This window comes from Mchenga conophoros, linkage group LG3 (genome assembly GCF_057382185.1).
Source record: "Mchenga conophoros isolate Kocher_MC1m ecotype Shallow Benthic linkage group LG3, M_conophoros_male_GT1.1, whole genome shotgun sequence".
Classification (NCBI taxonomy): domain Eukaryota; kingdom Metazoa; phylum Chordata; class Actinopteri; order Cichliformes; family Cichlidae; genus Mchenga; species Mchenga conophoros.
The window spans coordinates 25,001,078-25,020,328 of NC_140528.1; the positions used below are offsets into that span (position 1 = coordinate 25,001,078).

Genomic DNA, 19,251 nt, shown 5'->3' on the forward strand with positions numbered 1-19,251 from the left:
GATCATTACATTCAAAGGCACATAAGCTTACCTCAAAGTCTATCAGCCAGATTGAAGATGATGACACTTACATTTCTCAAGAGTAATATTTAATTTCAACACTAAGGGCTCTTACACAAACAGAGATACCTTTTATACATTTAATATATTGCTGAATTTACAAAAAAAAAAAAAATGTGGAGGGATATATTATAAAGTAATAAGCACACATAGTGTATAAAACTTAAGTTACTATGACCATGAGTAATGAACCAATCAGCAGCATTTTAAACAGGGATCAGAAGCACAGCTGTATATGAGTCCAACTCAGTGTATCATCAGAACAAGGGTTTTAAAAAGAGACAATCTGTTTTTTTCTGCAGCTACAGTTTTCCACAGCATCGTTTACATCAGGGGTGTCAAACATAAGTCCTGGGGGCCAGAACTGACCCGACAGAGACTCCAATCTGGTCTGCTGGATGGTTTTGGAAAATGTGCATGGCATGCATTTATGGACTTCTTATAGGTGTACAACTTTTCCTGCTCCTCAAGAGCCATTTGTACTACACCAAAGTAGTTAGGTATTAGATAAACAGTTAAATGACAGAAAAAACCTTTTACTGTGTACAACAGAAATTCCAGTAAAAAAATGAATGTTTTCATCAGTCAAATAAAGATATAAGGTTTTATACATACAGGAGATCTGGGCAGTGAGCTACAAGAGATTTTTCTGTACTTTTACACACTTGTCATGTAGAAAAACTGAAATGTGCTGTTGAAATTGCATTTTTACAATATTTAAATATGTATAATAATAATATACATACGTTTAACGTTATATAAGCCCAGTCAGATCACAAGAGGATGTTTAGGTTCACTTCACAGGGAACAAAATCTTGTGGCCAATTTAAGAATTTAAAATAAAAACATCAAAACAGATTTAAACTGAATGAAAATGTTGCCATTGATGTAGTACTGGCACCACCTGTTTATACTGAGTTTCATATATGCTACATGGTTAATAATTAGCTTTCAAATAATAATATTTATTACTATTTTTTTAATAATTTGGTCAGAAAGACACTGAAAAGACATCTTTCTAACTCTGAAAGCTGAAGGTTGGCTTTTCCACATGAATCGTTCAGTCCAAATTGAGTTAAAGAAAAAAGAAGAGAAAAGAAAAATTTCACTACAAAAAATGGGATTTTATCATTTTTGCTTATCTGAACAAAAGTCTGAATGAAATTTCTTTCACGTTCATCTTTGTGGATTAAATGATGTAGATAAAATACCTGCCCCGCTAATGTCACAGCAAGTTTGTTGTGTTTTCAGTCAAAACTAAAAAACAAACACGCCTGTCTGGAGAAGGCAGCAATGCAAATGAGAAAACACAACAACACCTGACTTAAGATCTGCATCTTCTGAGAATATTTGCTAAATTCAAATCATTAAGAGGCATCTGACCTCTCAGTATTTTGCATCTGTTCAAAATTACATCAAAAGCAGTTTGCCTTTTACACTGACTTTAAATTAATAATATTTGAAAAATAATATTTGTTGAACTTGTTTAGTGCATGCAGTGAAATGGGTTCATATAAAAATGTTTTTGTAAAAACTATACTTTAAAATACTTGAATAAAATCAACATTTAGCAATAAATCAAAACTAAAAATTGGAAGTTTTATTTAAATATTTTGCAAGATTTTACAGTTTTACCTCAGTATACATAAGAAAAACTGTTTGCAACACGTCTAGTCATGCCTGTCTGGAAATGCTAGCAATGCAAATGAAAGAAAAAACAAGGACACAGCCTTTGACTTAAAGACTATATCTTTTGAAAAAAATTTCATTTGCAAAATTCAAATCATCACTGTGTATGAAATGAGAGCAGGGAAGGGCCTCTTTCTATTTTGCATAAACATAAACTGAGCAAATGAGCCTTCTTTATGAAGTAGTACATGAGAACACAAACTTTATTTCAGTCTAAATTATAATTCTAATGAATATGTTTGGCTTGAAACACGATCATAGAAAAAGAAGGAGTCTTTAAAAAACAACAGCAAAAAAAAAAATATTATAAATTCCAGTAGATTTTCTTAGTGTACAGGCTGTGATCAAATGACCTGTCCTGTGCTCTGAGGTTTAATGCTCTTTGTTAATTTATAAAACTAAATTCAACAAGATGCAACCTGATGTCTTGGCTAATATCCATCCTGTATACTCACAGTACATTCATACTAGACTGTTTAAAGTTGATGTAAAGGTGGAATTCAGTGAATGAGTCTAATCATTGTCAGCTAAAATTCATATTAAATCCATCACAGGCTTGGAATTGGCTAATTTGTCAATTGTTTGTTACAAATGTTTGTATTTTAATATTAAAAAAATGTTTTTGCCCAAAACATATGTGCACTAAATTGGTATGGTCTGGATCTGGCCCACACAATGTGCTCACACATGGCCCACATACCGCAAAGAATGACGGCCCTTTGGTGGCCCAGATCTGGTTTGCCAGAGGTGCACAAGCACAAGGCCAGTTGCAGACACACTGGTGGTCCTGTGCTGGCCCATGTGTGGACCTCTGGCAAACCAGATCTGGGCCATCAAAGGGCCGTCATTCTTTGTGGTATGTGGGCCATGTGCAAGTTGTGTGCAGCCACGGGCCAGTTGCTGACACACTGCTGGACGAGAACAGTTTCAGCTTTTGCCCAGATGTCAGCCTAATGTGTACCTTAATCAAGCTATGTAATAGAAACATGTGCCAGAACATAATAGTGCAAACGTAACAAGATGATACTCTGTCCATACAGCGAATGGCCTGATTACTGTAAATGCTCTACACAAGATGGCACGTACTCCTAATCGCACACTTTTTCTAGACTGAGTGCTTCTTAACTACATTCACACACATTGACACTAATGACATGCAGACTGGAGAAGCCAGGAATCAAACCACTAACCCTCCCATCACTAGGTGACCTGCTCTACCTCCTGAGCTACAGCTACCCAGTGGTAAAAATGAGTAAACCATCACTAGGTTTTGGATAAAGTGTAAACTCACAAACCTGTCAAACCTTCATTTGAAACATTGGCTACCATAGCAGTATAGTATTGCAACATGGCATTTGGGTTTTCTAACTAAAATAGGAAAACAGGAACATAAACAGTGCCTCATTGCCAGACCTGGCCCACATCTGGTTGACATGCACTCTGCAATGACACCAGTCAGAAGTGCCAGCTTGATGCGAGATCCCGGCCAGGCCTGCTTTGTATGGGGCTGGGCCACATAAACCAAACAATAATTGGGCCAGATATGACATGCCATCATGCATAGACAGTGCCATCTATGCCAGGCCTGGCCCATATCTGGATGACATACGTCTTATCATGCCAGAAGTCAGCCAGCAGTGCCGGCTTGATACCAGATCCGGGTCAGACCTGCTTGTTATGTGGGAATGTGTGTGTAGTGTTAAAAAGTGCTTAAAAATGTGTGCTCTTTTCTACACGTAAACTGTTTGATATTAGAATATTTCATAATTCAGAGAATTTGTACTTCAGTTCTGGCTTTATCAAGACATTTCATCACTACAGTCATAACTTTAGAGCTAGTTATTATAGGCACATATTTCCATATAAAATGTAAAGGAGTAAACTCACTTGCTTTGCATAGATACAATTACTACAAATGCTATGAGCATTACTATGAATCAGAAAGGAAAAATCTACAAAGAAATTATTTATATATGACTTCAACTTAGTGTTTCATCAGGATTGGTGATATGAAAAAGAAAACATGGTGTGTTGTGCACTTACTGAAATTTTGGCAAAATAGTTTTAAAGGAGTGCAAAACAGGTTTTAAGTAATAACTATTTCTAACAAAAACTATGCATCACAGTTTATACTGTGTCATCTTGGTTCCTATGGACTTGTTGGATCCTTGGTGCTGTAGAAATGAACTCTCTGCACAGCACTGTCAGCACCTGAAAGGACATGAGTTAGAGTTAAATCAAAGTAATGCACAATAATTGCATACAAGCCTTAACATGGTGCAAGTAAAACCTGATTGGCAGATGAAGTTGAGGCTCTCCTCACAGGGCTGGTCCTGCCAGAGGAAGTTATCCATGCTGGCCATGCCTCCACAGGTGCTGGAGTAGCTGTCAGGAACAAAATCTTGTGGCCAATTTAAGAAATTCATGGAATATCCAGACATCCAGAACCACTCATCTGCTCTGAGGGATCTGTTGTAGAGAAAGTAATGGACAGATGTAAACTGATTGGAAATGCTTCTGTAGAATAGGGAGCACTTGTTTACAATGAGTTTGACAAAAGCTACAGGATTGATATTTATCTTTAAAATAACAATTTATATTAATATTTTTTAAATAATCTAGAAAGACCCAAAGACACAAAACTTTTTTTAAGCTGAATGTTGGCCTTTCCAGTGTAATTTTCAAAATTTTCAAAAGTCTTGTTTGTGGATTAAATAATACAGAATTAATAAACTGCCCTTCTTGTGTTACAGCAGCTGTGTTGGTGTCTGGGACAGGCAGCAATGTAAATGAGAAAACACAAGAACACAAAGCATTTGACTTAAAGATCTTCATTTTCTAAAAATATTTCCTAAATTCAAATCATTAAGGTGGGCCATCTCACCTCTTGGTATTTTGCAGCAGTGTAAAATTAAGTCATATGCCAGCTTTACTGACAGTAAAAAGATAGCCTCTATGATCATCAATTAAAAAAATGATCACAAAATGGGTAAATATTTTTCTTTTTTGCAGGCATTTTGTGGTAGAGCAGGGCATCTACTTATCGTACAGTTGGTGGTTTGATCCCTGGCTCCCTCTGGTCTGCATGCCAAATATCCTTGGGCAAGATATTAATCCTAAATTGCCCTTTAATTGGAGAGCTCCACCATCTCATTTATATTTTGTCATGCTGATTCACTGATCTGTAGATGTACATCAGCTAAATGTATCTATAGCTATCAGTACCTGCGCAGTCCCATCCAGACGTGGTCTGTGAGGGAGAAAGGAACGAGGCCCAGCAGCTGCTCCAACTCGCTTTGCTCCTGTTGGCTGTGAAGGCTGAGCAGGTCCCAGTAATAACGTCTACAGTACATCAGAGCATCAGACCAGCAGAGCCTCTCTCCCACCACCGTCACGTTCCTGCCACCAAGCTGCAGGCTCACAGGTGGAGGAGGGGTGGGAGGAGGTGGAGGAGTCGTAATAACGTCTGGCAATAGTGAAGAAATTTTTTCTTAGAATTCGGTTTGTTTAAGCCATATTTGGTGGTTATTGTTTTCCTTTTATTTTAATATGTTAAATTACAATAGTCTGTAGTGAAATTAGACAGTGAAAGCTAAAGAGCAAAGTGCATTAAATTAATCTGGTCCTATTTACAATAGCAAATATGAGAAAAAGGCAAAACAATAGAAAATTACAATGATAATTTTAGCACACACTACTACCTAAGAACTAAGAACCTCTAGAACTAACACCCCAAACCCTACCAGATAGAGAAGCAAACACCTCCACTTCACACAGGGTTGCGTAAGTGTTTTTTCCTGGTATGATCACAATGATGTAGCGACCTTCCATTTCATTACACTGGAATGTGTATGTTGGTGTACCATCTAATGATTTGATCATGCCACAACTGATGGATTGAGAGAAAAAAAAAGATGAAAAATGGTGGCTTTCTTTAATTAATGAATTTGTATATATATACACACACACACAATATGTCACACCATGTGTATGCTGTTTCTATTTATTGAACCTTTCAAGTACAAAAACATAAAGAAAATTAAAGCCATAAAGCCACGGCACCACTTTGCTGTCATTCCAGACCTCAAAAAAGTCTGGAATGACAGGTAAGCGGTGCAATGGTTAGCACTGCTACCTCACAGCAAGAAGGTCCAGAGTTGAAATCCACAATATGACAGAGTTTGCAGTGGGTTTTGTTTGGATACTCTGCTTTCCACCCACAAATAAAAGTCATGCAGTTATTGGAGTTAGGTTAATTGGTGATTCCAAATTATCCATAAATAAATCTGTTTGTATTAGCAATGTGATAGACTGGCCACCTGTCCAGGGTGTACCTCTGGCCCTATCTCATCTGGGATAGGCCCCAGCCCACCACAACCATGATTAAAATAAATGGATGTATGGAGTGGAAATTCTTATAAAGCCATACAATTTATGTGTTGTATGACTCTAGACTTTTTGAACAAGCCAAAAAAATGACTTTTAGAATAAACTTAAAATAATTATGGAAAGGATTTCAACATTAAAACATGATTTTCTTTTAGTAATGAGTTGCTTTGTCAGGTTAACATAATTTGCATGGGTTGGATCAGTTCGGGTGAATTAAGTTGGACTCAACTGCTGTAAGTAAGTTGATTCATCATTATTATTTAAGTTGGTCCAACCCAAGTATATTAAGTTGGAACAACAGAGTTAAAACAATTTAATCACTTGGAAATTCTTTCCATTATTTTTATTATGTCATTAAAAGAGTTATTTTTTTCCTCCTCCATGGAGGAGAATTTTTGTTTTATTAGTTTTAATCTTTTAACTTTATGCATCAAGCAAAAATTTAATTAAATGCAACATTCTCTGACTGGAAGAAATGTGTTTAACATTTAAACCTATTTTCTGCACATTCCTGCACAAAAAGTAAAATGTTTTTTTTTTGTTTACACTCAGTTTCAAAATAGATGCAAGTAAAACACAGCAGAAAATAAATAAAATCAAAGACTCGGCGGTCCTGTTGCTCTATTTTCACCTGTATAGCAGGCGGATGTTTGCCCTGGTGCAGGTGTGCCGCAGCGGTCAGTGGAAGAATCGGCAAGTTTGTCTGTGAATTTCCCATTACGTGGTAGCGCTTGGTGCTTGCTCGGAAGTTTGGGGTTTTTTTCGCTGTAAAAATAAGTTTTCTTTCCACTTAGTGAACAACGGACGCTAATGTTTTTGTCACTTTTTACGGTATCAAACTCAAGGTCAAGGTACTGACCAGGTACTGACCTGACCTTCCTGTCAAGGTAAGCTCAGTACTTCCACGCTGCACGGTCATACTCTCTCCCGCACTCGATATATTATCCTTTGTTGATCTGCACACATCTGCATCTGAGACTTGCTTGCTAAAACCACTATTAACCTTTGCTTGACGCTGTTGTCCTGTGAGCTGCCCTTCACGCGAGCTGTTTACTGTCAGAAACTTGTCCTCTGTGGGTCTGGCAGACATCTCCTGTCAGAGTTTGCCCCGGCTTCTGAGTGTCTTTTGATAGTGAAGGAAACTGTACTCAATGCCACCTTGACATTCTCTGTAGGTAAGACCTACATTATTAAATATTATGATGGTTTGTCTCTCTTTTATTGTTAAGTGTCTTTTTCTCACCATTTTTGTAGCCACACACTACTTTCTGCACAATAATACTGTTTAACTGATCCTCACAAGGTACCACAGCATGTTCCAACACTGCTTTTATGCAGACAAAGAGAGTTGTAAGTAATCCAGAAAAGTTGGAAAACCTGTAGGAATTAGCATCACCAGTCAAGGCTTGATCAACCTCCATTTCTGCAGAACAGTTTTAAATTGGTAGCATATTGTGTGTTCCCTGAAAAAGGCCTTTTTGTATGATTCTGTATGATTATTTTTCAGTTTTGCGTTTCCATAACTTTTTTTAACCTCTGGCAGTTCATCACTTACCTTCGTACAATTTCAAGGTATTTATTGGACTTAAACAACTTGAATTGAAACAAATAACTAGAAATGTTTGTAGCATATATATGTTTCTTAATTAGGAAAAAGAATTAACTTGATGTTTATGGAGAAATGTTGTATTACTCGGAAATCAGATCTTACCTGGGGTTTTGGTTTCCATTTTGTTCCAGCGAGTTCCCGATCAGGATCTGTGCCCCAAGAATCCTTGGAATATAACCATCCTGTCTGTTGATGATGGTGACAGCACTGACTTTATAGACAGCCTGTAAGTCTACTCTCCACCAGGGACCCAGATCTTGATCATTGTGTGTACAGCATCCTGAGTCCAAGTTTCCATTTTTGCACCCATCAACACCTTTTGAGGGCCCAAACACTGGCCCATACCAAGTTGATGACTGTACTGTTTGTTTGTTTAAGGCCATGTTTGGAAGAGGTTCAACTAAATTGTGGAAAAGAAGAAACAAGTATGAATGAGTACTTGGGAGGTGTGTTTCAGTAGATCAGATCCAGTCACTTAAAGCTCTACCTGCTGGGGCAGCATACACCTCCACTTCACACAGGGTGAGAGTCTTCATCTGTCCAGGAAGAAACACGTTCACAAAGCGACCCTCCATGCTGCCTCCATCACACCGGTATGTGTAGGTTTTACCCGCTTTGATATGTGAGATGGAAGCACACCTGGCAGCAGAGAGTGTGGGGGCAGCATTATGTTAGTATTATGGACTTCATGTTAAGGAGGTAGCATGGAGTCCTGAACTAGAAGAGCAATAATCAGCATGTGGTGGATAATATGTAGACTAAGCTCTGAAAAATTTGCTTGTTTGTTTTATTTTTGATTCAGAAAAAGGAATAGATGTTACAATCCCTGATCATGAATTGCATGGAGTCCTGAACTAGAGCATCATGTGGTGGATAATATTTATGTTGTAATCTCTGAAATATTTCTGTTCAAATTAATGTAAAATAAAACAAATAAATAAACAAAAATCATAATGACCATTGACTGATATAAATTCATCATTACCTGGGATTACTGTTTCCATTGTTCTCCAGTGAGTTTCCTATTTTGATCTCAGCTCCATCCAGTCTTTCAGCACAGCAGTCTCCTCTGTTGGTGACTTTTACAGCAGTGATTGTAAAGCTTCGCTGCAGGTCCACCCTCCACCAGGGGTTGGTCTCGTCTTCAGCCGTGTGGCTACAGAACCCATTGCTATAGAACGAGTTCCGTCTGCCATCGATGGCTTTGGACGCAGTGGCAAAGGAGAGTGTAGATGACTGGGCAGCTTCTCCTTTGAGTGCCACATTGGGTAATGGGTATCCTTGAAGGAAAACCAAGAGGACAATAATTTCTTTTGGTTGGGCTCTCACACCCAGTGGCAGTTTTTGAAATGGACAACATGGGCGGTTGTCAAGGGCAAAAATTAATAATCCGACATATTTAGTACAAGTAATATTACTATGACCAACGGTTATGAACCAGCCAGCAGTATTTTAAACAGAAATCAGAGGTACAGTTGTATATGAGTCCAAGTCAGTGCATTATCAGAACGGAGTTTTTAAAAAAGACAAACATGTTTTTTGTGCAGTTTCAGAGTTTTCCACCTGTGGCAGTTATTGATATGGGCGACATCAGTGGGAGCCCAGAGCAGTATTGTGGTGGGGGTGGCATCATGGCATCAACAACAAAAAAAAGTTGCTCGTACGCATGCTTCCCCAATATCATACCATTGCATTTTGGCGTGGTGAGCCTGGTGCGCCTGCTGCTTGCTGCACATGGAGGAGAGGGGCGGAGCGACGGGGATTCTCTGGCTGGCCCGAGCACCATCTCTTTCACCATCTTACAATGCTGTGATTGCAGCGATTCCCCAACTCTCTCTGAATGGTACTCATGGCCATTGATCAGTGGTCTTTGATCAATGAGCTTTGATCATTGGAATACAAGCATGCTGATCCACACAGGTATGCACACAGGTGTACACACGGGTGTTCACAGACGAGGACTACACCTTTCTTGGCTGCTGCCTCAAAGCACATTGTGCACTGTCTATCTTGCGTGCTGCACAATATCGTTTAATATTTAGTATCTACTGTTATCTACTGCTAGCTAGTTTATTGTGATGGTGCTGTATTTATTATGTTGCGCTTTTTTTGTTTGCTTTCTCTTCTGTTTTTTTTTTCTCCATGCAGGTGATCCAGGTGTTTTGTTTGTTTTTCTTTCTTTCCCCCTTTCTCACCGTCCCTTCTCCCCTTTGGTTTTCTTTCTCTCCCTCTCTTTCTTTCATTCTTTCTCCCTGTCCTATCCCCCAGTCATGTCTGTCCCGTTTGTATCAACCAAAAATAAAATAAATACATAATTATAATAAAGGTCAATCAAATGGACCAATATGGCAAGGCCATGATGATCCACTTGGTAAAATAAATCCGCTTGGCATCTTTCTTGGCCTTAAGACAACAATTCTGATGGCTAAAGATCCAAACGGGACACAAAAAAAACACAAGTTACTTGGATGAGTGACGAAATGTTTCTCCCACTGAAAATGTTATGTCCAGATGAACAGAATCAACTTCTGGGGGGGGTTCGTTTGTTAGCAATTTGGCTATGATAGTAAACAGTAGACAGACAGTAGACACAGATGTGGTTTATTGAATCTTTTGGACTATTTTCAATATAATATTAATTACATATTAATTGGAAAAGGTGTATTGTTGATTTGTCTGCTTTTCTCAAAGGGGGGCGGTAGAGGGAGGGTTCGCCCATGGCACAAAACGGGTCAGGACCGCCCCAGGTCACACCCCTTACTGATATAAATAAAAAATAAAGAATTAAGTAAAGAATTGAAGGTATTTACCATAGTACACTTCAACCTCACAGAGACTTAGGACCTTTGCACTTCCTGGTAAAAACACAGTGACGTAGCGTCCCTTCACAGAGTTACATGGAAAATAAAACGCTTGTCCGCTGGGAATGTGAGAGATGACAGCACACCTATGTATGAAACATTCAAAATGAAAAAGTAAAGAATAAATATAAATTAGTCCTATTGATATGATAAATAATGACTTACGGTTATAAATCAAGCTCTGTCACCTGTTACTTTCAGGGTCACTGATTGTTATTGAATTTCCGATCCAGATTTCGGCACCATCCAGCCCATTTTCCAATTCCTGTCTATTGGTTATCATTACAGTCCCAATTGTATACACATTTACCAGGTCTACCCTCCACCAGGGATCAGATTCTGCATTGGTAAGTGTACAAGACCCACTTTGATAGTTTGCATCTCTGTTTCCATCAACTGCCTTACCAGCAATACCCACAGTGCCACTGGTTGAAGATTGGACAGCTTTTTGTTTCAGTGCCAAGTTGTAAAGAAGTTGACCTAAATGATTTTTAAAAAGTGGTTATTAATAAAAACAAACAAATGCATATAAATCCAGGTCAAGTGTCAAATTAGGAGTTCCTATATTTGTATTTGTGGAGGTTTGCAACAGGCAATTTACTACATATTGCACTGAATGTAGAGTCACAATAGCAGCACCTAGTTCACCCCTGAAGTGTTTGCAAAAGTTTCTTCTAGGAGTGTTAATTTATTTTTAAATGAAAAGTGGAGAGGTTATTAGAACAATTGACTAATTAATATGAGTTAATGGCTCAAATATGCATGTACAGTGTAGACCTTGCATGTCCGCCTTATGTCAGCCCTAAAAGTATTTCTGCCCTTTCTGATTTCAGTTACATGTTTTGTGCCATCAAATAAAATGTAACAATAGACAAAAATAATGAGTAAATACAAGAAACTGTTTATTTAGCTAAGAATTATTTCATTAGGAGAAAAGAAGCTAACTAAATCTACCTGGCCTTGTGCCTAAAAGTCATGGCTCTTCCTTGTTCAGTCATGAGTTAACTTCGATCAACTATAAACTGTACTAAGCTGAGTTTAATGTCAATGGAATGGTTCTTATATAAAGCTTTTCTACTCTTCAGAGCAGTTTCTGTTGGCTAGCCAACAGAAAATACTCCAAGAGTACATATATATTCATCTGCATGTCAAAAAAGAACCCAGAACGACATACAAAGAACTGCAGGTTTCACTTGTTTCAGTTAAGGTCAGATTTTGTGATTCATCAATAAGAAAAAGACTGAAAGAAAATGCCATCTATGTGCGACTGCAAGGAGAAAACCACTGCTGACCAAAAATAACACAAAGTCTCCTCTCACATTTGCCAGTAAACAGGCCACTTCAGTTTTGCTCTTTCATGTGATAATGTGCCTTCTCCTTGCCTCCAGTTGACTCAGCAGCCTGTGAGTCTGTCACCCATGTTACTTGTAACTGCTAACTCCGATGAAAAGAAAAAAAAACAAACTTAAATAGTACAGTAGAAATCAAAATAATGTATTTGAAGAACAGTTGTTATCAATCTCACCGTTGTGTGAATGGTCAATCACATATTTTCAGGAAGTTTTGGATAGCTTTCTTTTCTTCATAAATTTAAAATGTTCAAAACTGCAATTTATGTTTACTATGTTTATTTTTGCCTAATATAAAAAATTGTTTGAGGATTTAAAAAATGTGTGAATATGTGCAAAGATATAAGAAAAGCTAATGAAACATTTGTGTTTCTCAGTTACAACTAAAATCAGTGTCCAGTGAGTAGGGACAGGTAGTGTCACAGTATAAGACACAATTTCTTATTTTATGTATTATAAGCAGTGTTGGTCAAGTTACTTAAAAGTAATTAATTATAGTTACTAGTTACTTCTTCAAAAAGTAACTGACTAAGTAACTGAGTTACAAGATTCTAAAAGTAATTATTAACTTGAAAAGTAACTATTGCATTACTTTAAAAAAAATGTTTACCCTCTGGGGTCCAGGGTATAATTGTTCATTTTTTACTACTTTTGATTTTTTCTCTAAATTTCACATTTACATATTATTTACTTTGTCTTGTTTGGTATCATCCTTTTCAGCACAACCTCATGTGTCTGAAATTACAGTTATGTTTCCATTTTGACATACTGTATTAACACAATTGATCTAAAATCAGACAAAAAACATAAAATTCAAGTAGAAAGTTATATTTTTTACTGTAACAAGCGCAAACATGTTTACTGAATTATATTTCATAACTTTAAATGCAAATATAAATTGTCAATTTTACAATAATATGGACAACTTTTGCAAACAACAAAGTTATTTGCAGCCATTTACCTTTTACCTCTGTTTTTATAACCATTTCAAACTATTTACAGAACAATCGGGTGTTCTGCATTCAATAAGATGCCACAAATTATTTGTGCCGTTGGGGAAAAAATCATTTCTGTCCATTATAAAGGAGAACATCACAGCCTGATACCTGCAGGTCTGACAGCAGCAGGTGTATCATTCCTGTTTCTACCTGGAGACAGCAGTCAGCTCATTGTTCTAACACACAACACAAAACTATCCACAACACTACACACTAACTACACAAGACAACACATTAAATACACACTCCAAACACACATCTCAAAACTCTCTCTCTCTCTCTTTTTCTGCTCTCTCTCTCACACTCTCTCTCGCCGTCACTCCTAAAACTTCCCCCTCTTCCTAAACAACCAAATGTCATGTTGCCATATACTTTTTTGACTGGTCAACATGGTGCATTTTTCCACCAACACGAAAGGCCTGATTTTTGTTTTGTGTTTTTATTTTTTGGTCATAAGCAGTGAGATCTTGCTAGCACGGTCCTTAGACATTAAACGTGATGAAACTATTCAGGAAAAAACGCTGCGTATATATTGTTTATCATGACTCTGGTTTTACGTGGCCAATCAACACAATTTAAAAACTGGTATATATCACCTTGTTGGTTTGTCATCTTAAAGTGGTCATGCGACTGGCTTACCACGACTACTTTATTCTTCTTCCGTCAAACAGCAGCACGATTGCGATTGTTTTCCCCGATTGTTTGTTGTGCCAAAAAGCTGATCGTCTGCCAGAAATCAGTGCTTTAAGCTACTACATACCATAATAAAAGTTTGTATTAAAGAGTGACTCCTCCAATAGGTCATATTGACTTTAATAAATCCCTGTAGCATTGTAAAGCGTGAAAAAAGTAATGCACACAGTTACATATGTGACAGAGTAACTTATGTGTTTTGGCCATGATCTGATTGTAAAATCATTTTTTATTTTATTTAATTTTATTAGGCCTTATATGAATGAAGCATGCATTTCTTCTGAGCTGTCAAATGTCCTGTCAGTCAACAGGAACTCAAAGAGTCTCCAGCAATTTCCAACAGATTAAAAAATATAGATTTTTATTCAGCTGCATCTTATTCATCCCTGTCAGTGAGACGGCTTCATTTTATTACGAGTGTAACTTTGCTCCATGCTGTGCTTTTCAAAATCAAATTTATTTATTTATTTTTATTTTCTTTGTTCAGTCATTGACATGTGGTAGTTTGAACTTAGTAAATATGTACCAGAATGTTTTGATCGTAGAAGAAAGGTTTACCTGCCAGTGTTCCAGATGTTAATGTTAACATGATGAAAATGCCTGTTGACATACAGACATTAAAAACATTTAAATAACTGAATTATTTTTAAATGATCTCACTGATGTGTACATAAATGCCATCATCTTTATTTTAACTTTGTTTCTTTTTTTTAAGAAAGTTTAAGATATTTTAACTTACCAATGAAGCTCCAAATATGAGTCCCACTCATGGCTTTAGAAAATATCCGAGTCAAATGTATTATGGCATTAATTACAACACAGTAGTTACTGATACACCAACTGGCAGGTAAACTGGCTTACTACCAGTCTCATATTACTTGTTTTGATCACCAAGAATATGCAAATTTTTAGTCAGTAATGTTTGCATGAATGACAACACACCCAAACTGACATCTTCTTCTTCAGACCAAATCCTCCCATTGCATGTTTCTACGATTTAATGTTTAAATATTTTATTTTATTTGTTATATTTTTCCACTCGCCTTATTTAACATTTTAATTGCATTCATTGATCACTACTTTCAAAGACACATAAGCTAAAAATCTACTGGACCTGGCTTCTCTCCTATTGAATTATACATGCACAGGAGAGATAAGAAAGTTGATGGCCAAGGTGTGCTCATTCTCTTCCTAACCCCTCTCTTAATTATTAGAACAAAACTACCATCAGCTCAGACTACTCCTGTAATTAAAGGTTAAATTGTGGACATTCTCTTCTCAACCGTTTGTTGACATTAAAGGTAAAAACATGACGAAAAATCCATCTGACATGGTCCCAGTTTCCCCAGTAGGTACTCTTCTTTTTATCTGTGAATAAACCCTCTAATTCTTAGATGCGAGTCCCACTTCTGACTCCTGCTCACCTGCTCTAGACATGACACCATTTTAGTTTGAATAAGCCCCTAACCCAACTGGTTCCATCTAGTGATGTGCAGATTGATACTGAAATATCTATTCCTCCGATACCAGTCATTTATGTTCTAGAATCGATTCTCATATTAAAATATCAATATTTTAGTAATTTGGGGTAAAGTTGTAGTTTATCATTAACAGGAACAGAGTGGAAAGAAACTATAACATTCGGATTGTCTACATTGGAAGGAAATACTTCCTCTTCCGCCTTTCATAGTCATGTGTGAAATAGGGCTGTATAAATGGAGTCATGTGCGGACGTATTTTACATCCACAAACACCAAGACACGGTTTGCGATACATGTGGCAAGACAGTGAGGTGTTGTGGCAACACCACTAACCTCGTCAAACACCTCACATTAAATCATGTAACAGAATATGATGAGCTTATGTTGAGGTGAACTGAAGAAGAGGAGAGGAGAGGGGTAGGTGCTGCTAGGGCGATACAGATGTCTCTCACAGTCTAGCAGCCAGGCAACATGCTCAAATGGCTTCAGTTTTTTTTTTCTATATGATAATTCTGCATTATTAAGTGATAAGAACAAGTAATCTGATGTCCTGTAATCATTATGAAAATATAATTTGAGATACAATAAAAGATACAGTAAAAAAAAAAGTTTTTGTACAAAGTATATAGGATCAGTATATAAGTAGGAGAACCTTCACAGACATAGGATCAGTATTGTCGATACCACCCTGAATTTTACTTGGTATCAGATTGGAAAGGAAATCAGTGGTATCGCACATCACTAGTTCCATCTGAACTTTGTATTGCCTGCTGGGTAGCACTCATAGGATCAGGGATTAGGACTTTTTAAACAGAGAGCTGATCCAGACTTACTGTATTGGGGCCCAGTTCCCACCCCATGGACAGTACCTTCTAATGATTCAATAATGGCACACCAGATGGATTTAGAGAAACATCAAAGAAAATTATGCAATTCTGGTTTTTCTCATTCATATTCAAAACTCAAATTTAAAAAAAAAAATCAAAACTATTTGTTTCTGTTTAAATAAGTGATAAATATTTAGGCCAATGTTTATAAAATATACAGTGGGGCAAAAAAGTATTTAGTCAGCCACCGATTGTGCAAGTTCCCCCACCTAAAATGATGACAGAGGTCAGTAATTTGCACCAGAGGTACACTTCAACTGTGAGAGACAGAATGTGAAAAAAAAATCCATGAATCCACATGGTAGGATTTGTAAAGAATTTATTCGTAAATTAGGGTGGAAAATAAGTATTTGGTCAATAACAAAAATACAACTCAATACTTTGTAACATAACCTTTGTTGGTAATAACAGAGGTCAAACGTTTACTATAGGTCTTTACCAGGTTTGCACACACAGTAGCTGGTATTTTGGCCCATTCCTCCATGCAGATCTTCTCGAGAGCAGTGATGTTTTGGGGCTGTCGCCGAGCAACACGGACTTTCAACTCCCGCCACAGATTTTCTATGGGGTTGAGGTCTGGAGACTGGCTAGGCCACTCCAGGACTTTCAAATGCTTCTTACGGAGCCACTCCTTTGTTGCCTGGGCAGTGTGTTTCGGATCATTGTCATGTTGGAAGACCCAGCCTGGTTTCATCTTCAAAGTTCTCACTGATGGAAGGAGGTTTTGGCTCAAAATCTCACGATACATGGCCCCATTCATTCTGTCCTTAACACGGATCAGTCGTCCTGTCCCCTTGGCAGAAAAACAGCCCCATAGCATGATGTTTCCACCCCCATGCTTCACAGTAGGTATGGTGTTCTTGGGATGCAACTCAGTATTCTTCTTCCTCCAAACACGACGAGTTGAGTTTATACCAAAAAGTTCTACTTTGGTTTCATCTGACCACATGACATTCTCCCAATCCTCTGCTGTATCATCCATGTGCTCTCTGGCAAACTTCAGACGGGCCTGGACATGCACTGGCTTCAGCAGCGGAACACGTCTGGCACTGCGGGATTTGATTCCCTGCCGTTGTAGTGTGTTACTGATGGTGACCTTTGTTACTTTGGTCCCAGCTCTCTGCAGGTCATTCACCAGGTCCCCCCGTGTGGTTCTGGGATCTTTGCTCACCGTTCTCATGATCATTTTGACCCCACGGGATGAGATCTTGCGTGGAGCCCCAGATCGAGGGAGATTATCAGTGGTCTTGTATGTCTTCTATTTTCTGATGATTGCTCCCACAGTTGATTTTTTCACACCAAGCTGCTTGCCTATTGTAGATTCACTCTTCCCAGTCTGGTGCAGGTCTAAAATATTTTTCCTGGTGTCCTTCGAAAGCTCTTTGGTCTTGGCCGAGTTTGGAGTCTGGCTGTTTGAGGCTGTGGACAGGTGTCTTTTATACAGATGATGAGTTCAAACAGGTGCCATTCATACAGGTAACGAGTGGGGGACAGAAAAGCTTCTTACAGAAGACGTTACAGGTCTGTGAGAGCCAGAGATTTTCCTTGTTTGAGGTGATCAAATACTTATTTTCCACCCTGATTTACGGATAAATTCTTTACAAATCCTACCATGTGAATTCATGGATTTTTTTTTCACATTCTGTCTCTCACAGTTGAAGTGTACCTCTGGTGCAAATTACTGACCTCTGTCATCATTTTAAGTGGGGGAACTTGCACAATCGGTGGCTGACTAAATACTTTTTTGCCCCACTGTATATTCTATCCATAAATGTCAGAAATTATATCTCACAGTGGGTTTTGGTTGCCATTTTGCTCAAGTGCGTTCCTGATTAGGATCTGTGACCCCAAAATAATTTCCATTAAACCATCTGGTATGTTGATGACGGTGACAACACTGACTTTATAGACAGCTAACAAGTCTGTTCTCCACCAGGGAGACAGATCTTCGGCAGTATGAGTATAGTGTCCTCTCTGTGGAGAGCCCGTAGAATGGCCTATAGCACTGTTTAAAGGCACATTCTAAAGCAGTTCCACAAGATTGTAGAAAGGTTTGATAAGGCACGAATCAGTATTTGGCACGTGTGCTACAGTAAATAAAAAGATCTCATGATTTTCTTCTTTACTTTCAGTATCACTTATCACTGGTGAATTTCCAGCTGAGATTCCAACAACATCGGGCCTGGTGTAGAATTCACTCTGTTCTGCATCAATTTTATTATTCCTTTATTTTGCATTTATTTAATGAGGGAGTGAACTCTTTAGATTGAGATTCTCCTTGGTAATAGTGTGCTAGGCTGACATAGGCAGCAGTCAAGCATGTTTTCAGCACCAGGAGAAACTGGAACACCTGAAAGAAAACTGTGAAAGAACGGGCGAATAAAGAACATGCAAACTCCACAAAGAAGGGCTCCACCAAGGTTTACAACCCAGAAATCTCATCAGTGCTATCAACAGACATAGAAAGGATTCTTGGGGCACAGATCGTGATCGGGATCAGTGCTAGCACTACTGCTGTGATCCAGCAGTGCTATCCACTGAGCCATACTATTACTAGGATGACATTTATTCATATTATTGCTATAAAAATTACATCATTAAATACATTTTAAGATATTTTTCACATACCAGTGAAGTGCCCCATACTCATATTTGCCTCCAAACATTGCCTCCAATCATATGACCCCCACAGGTTACACAAGCTGTTTGTTCTCGTGTCTGTGCCCTTCGATGCCTTCCCCAAACCACAGCTCAGTCCATGTTTAAGCCATTTGCCTTTATCTACTAAAAAACGCTGTCAAAGCTAAAATGAGGACATGGGCCAAGCTAGTGTAATATTTATTATATTAAATTAAACAGCGATTAGTGATACACTTTAAATGACAGGCAGACTTTCTTGTTACTTCTGTAGTGTTCTTATGAGGATTACCAATCACATACTGGACTCCTTTATTTGCTTTGGTTCATGAGCACACTCACATTCATGACACATGTATGTTTATGCAGATTGCTTCCACAAACAAACAAAAAGGTTCAGATCAATAGTTTTAAAACCTTTTTACCACCAGCATACATCATATCCTGTATCTGTTGGACTCACCCAGAAGTCTATACACCTTTAGGCCTGGAAGGTTCTTTACCTTCTTACCGTCAGGCTAACACTTCTGCATTTGGAAGACTTCAATTAACTTTTTTTTTTCACTGTATTGTTAGCGCTGCATACACACACACATCA

At 38.0% G+C, this 19,251-nt stretch overlaps 1 protein-coding gene across 1 annotated transcript; it reads right to left on the minus strand.

Moving 5' to 3' along the window:
• Positions 1 to 3,898: 3,898 nt before the first annotated feature.
• LOC146577811 (type-2 ice-structuring protein-like) lies at positions 3,899 to 5,150 on the minus strand. The gene is made up of 3 exons (XM_085255552.1): positions 4,975 to 5,150; positions 4,040 to 4,218; positions 3,899 to 3,960 (listed from the first exon to the last, which is right to left on the minus strand). The coding sequence occupies exons 1-3, from the start codon at positions 5,100 to 5,102 to the stop codon at positions 3,899 to 3,901; spliced, it is 369 nt and encodes a 122-aa protein (XP_085111678.1). The 5' UTR covers positions 5,103 to 5,150.
• Positions 5,151 to 19,251: the final 14,101 nt, after the last annotated feature.

What these genes read in the sequence shown, in the direction of transcription:
- LOC146577811 (XM_085255552.1), bottom strand. Translation starts at nt 5,102, where the DNA reads ATGTACTGTAGACGTTATTACTGGGACCTGCTCAGCCTTCACAGCCAA. An exon ending in GTCTGGATGGGACTGCGCAG is followed by an intron (nt 4,219 to 4,974) that starts GTACTGATAGCT and finishes TCTCTACAACAG; the next exon opens with ATCCCTCAGAGCAGATGAGT. An exon ending in CAACTTCATCTGCCAATCAG is followed by an intron (nt 3,961 to 4,039) that starts GTTTTACTTGCA and finishes ATGTCCTTTCAG; the next exon opens with GTGCTGACAGTGCTGTGCAG.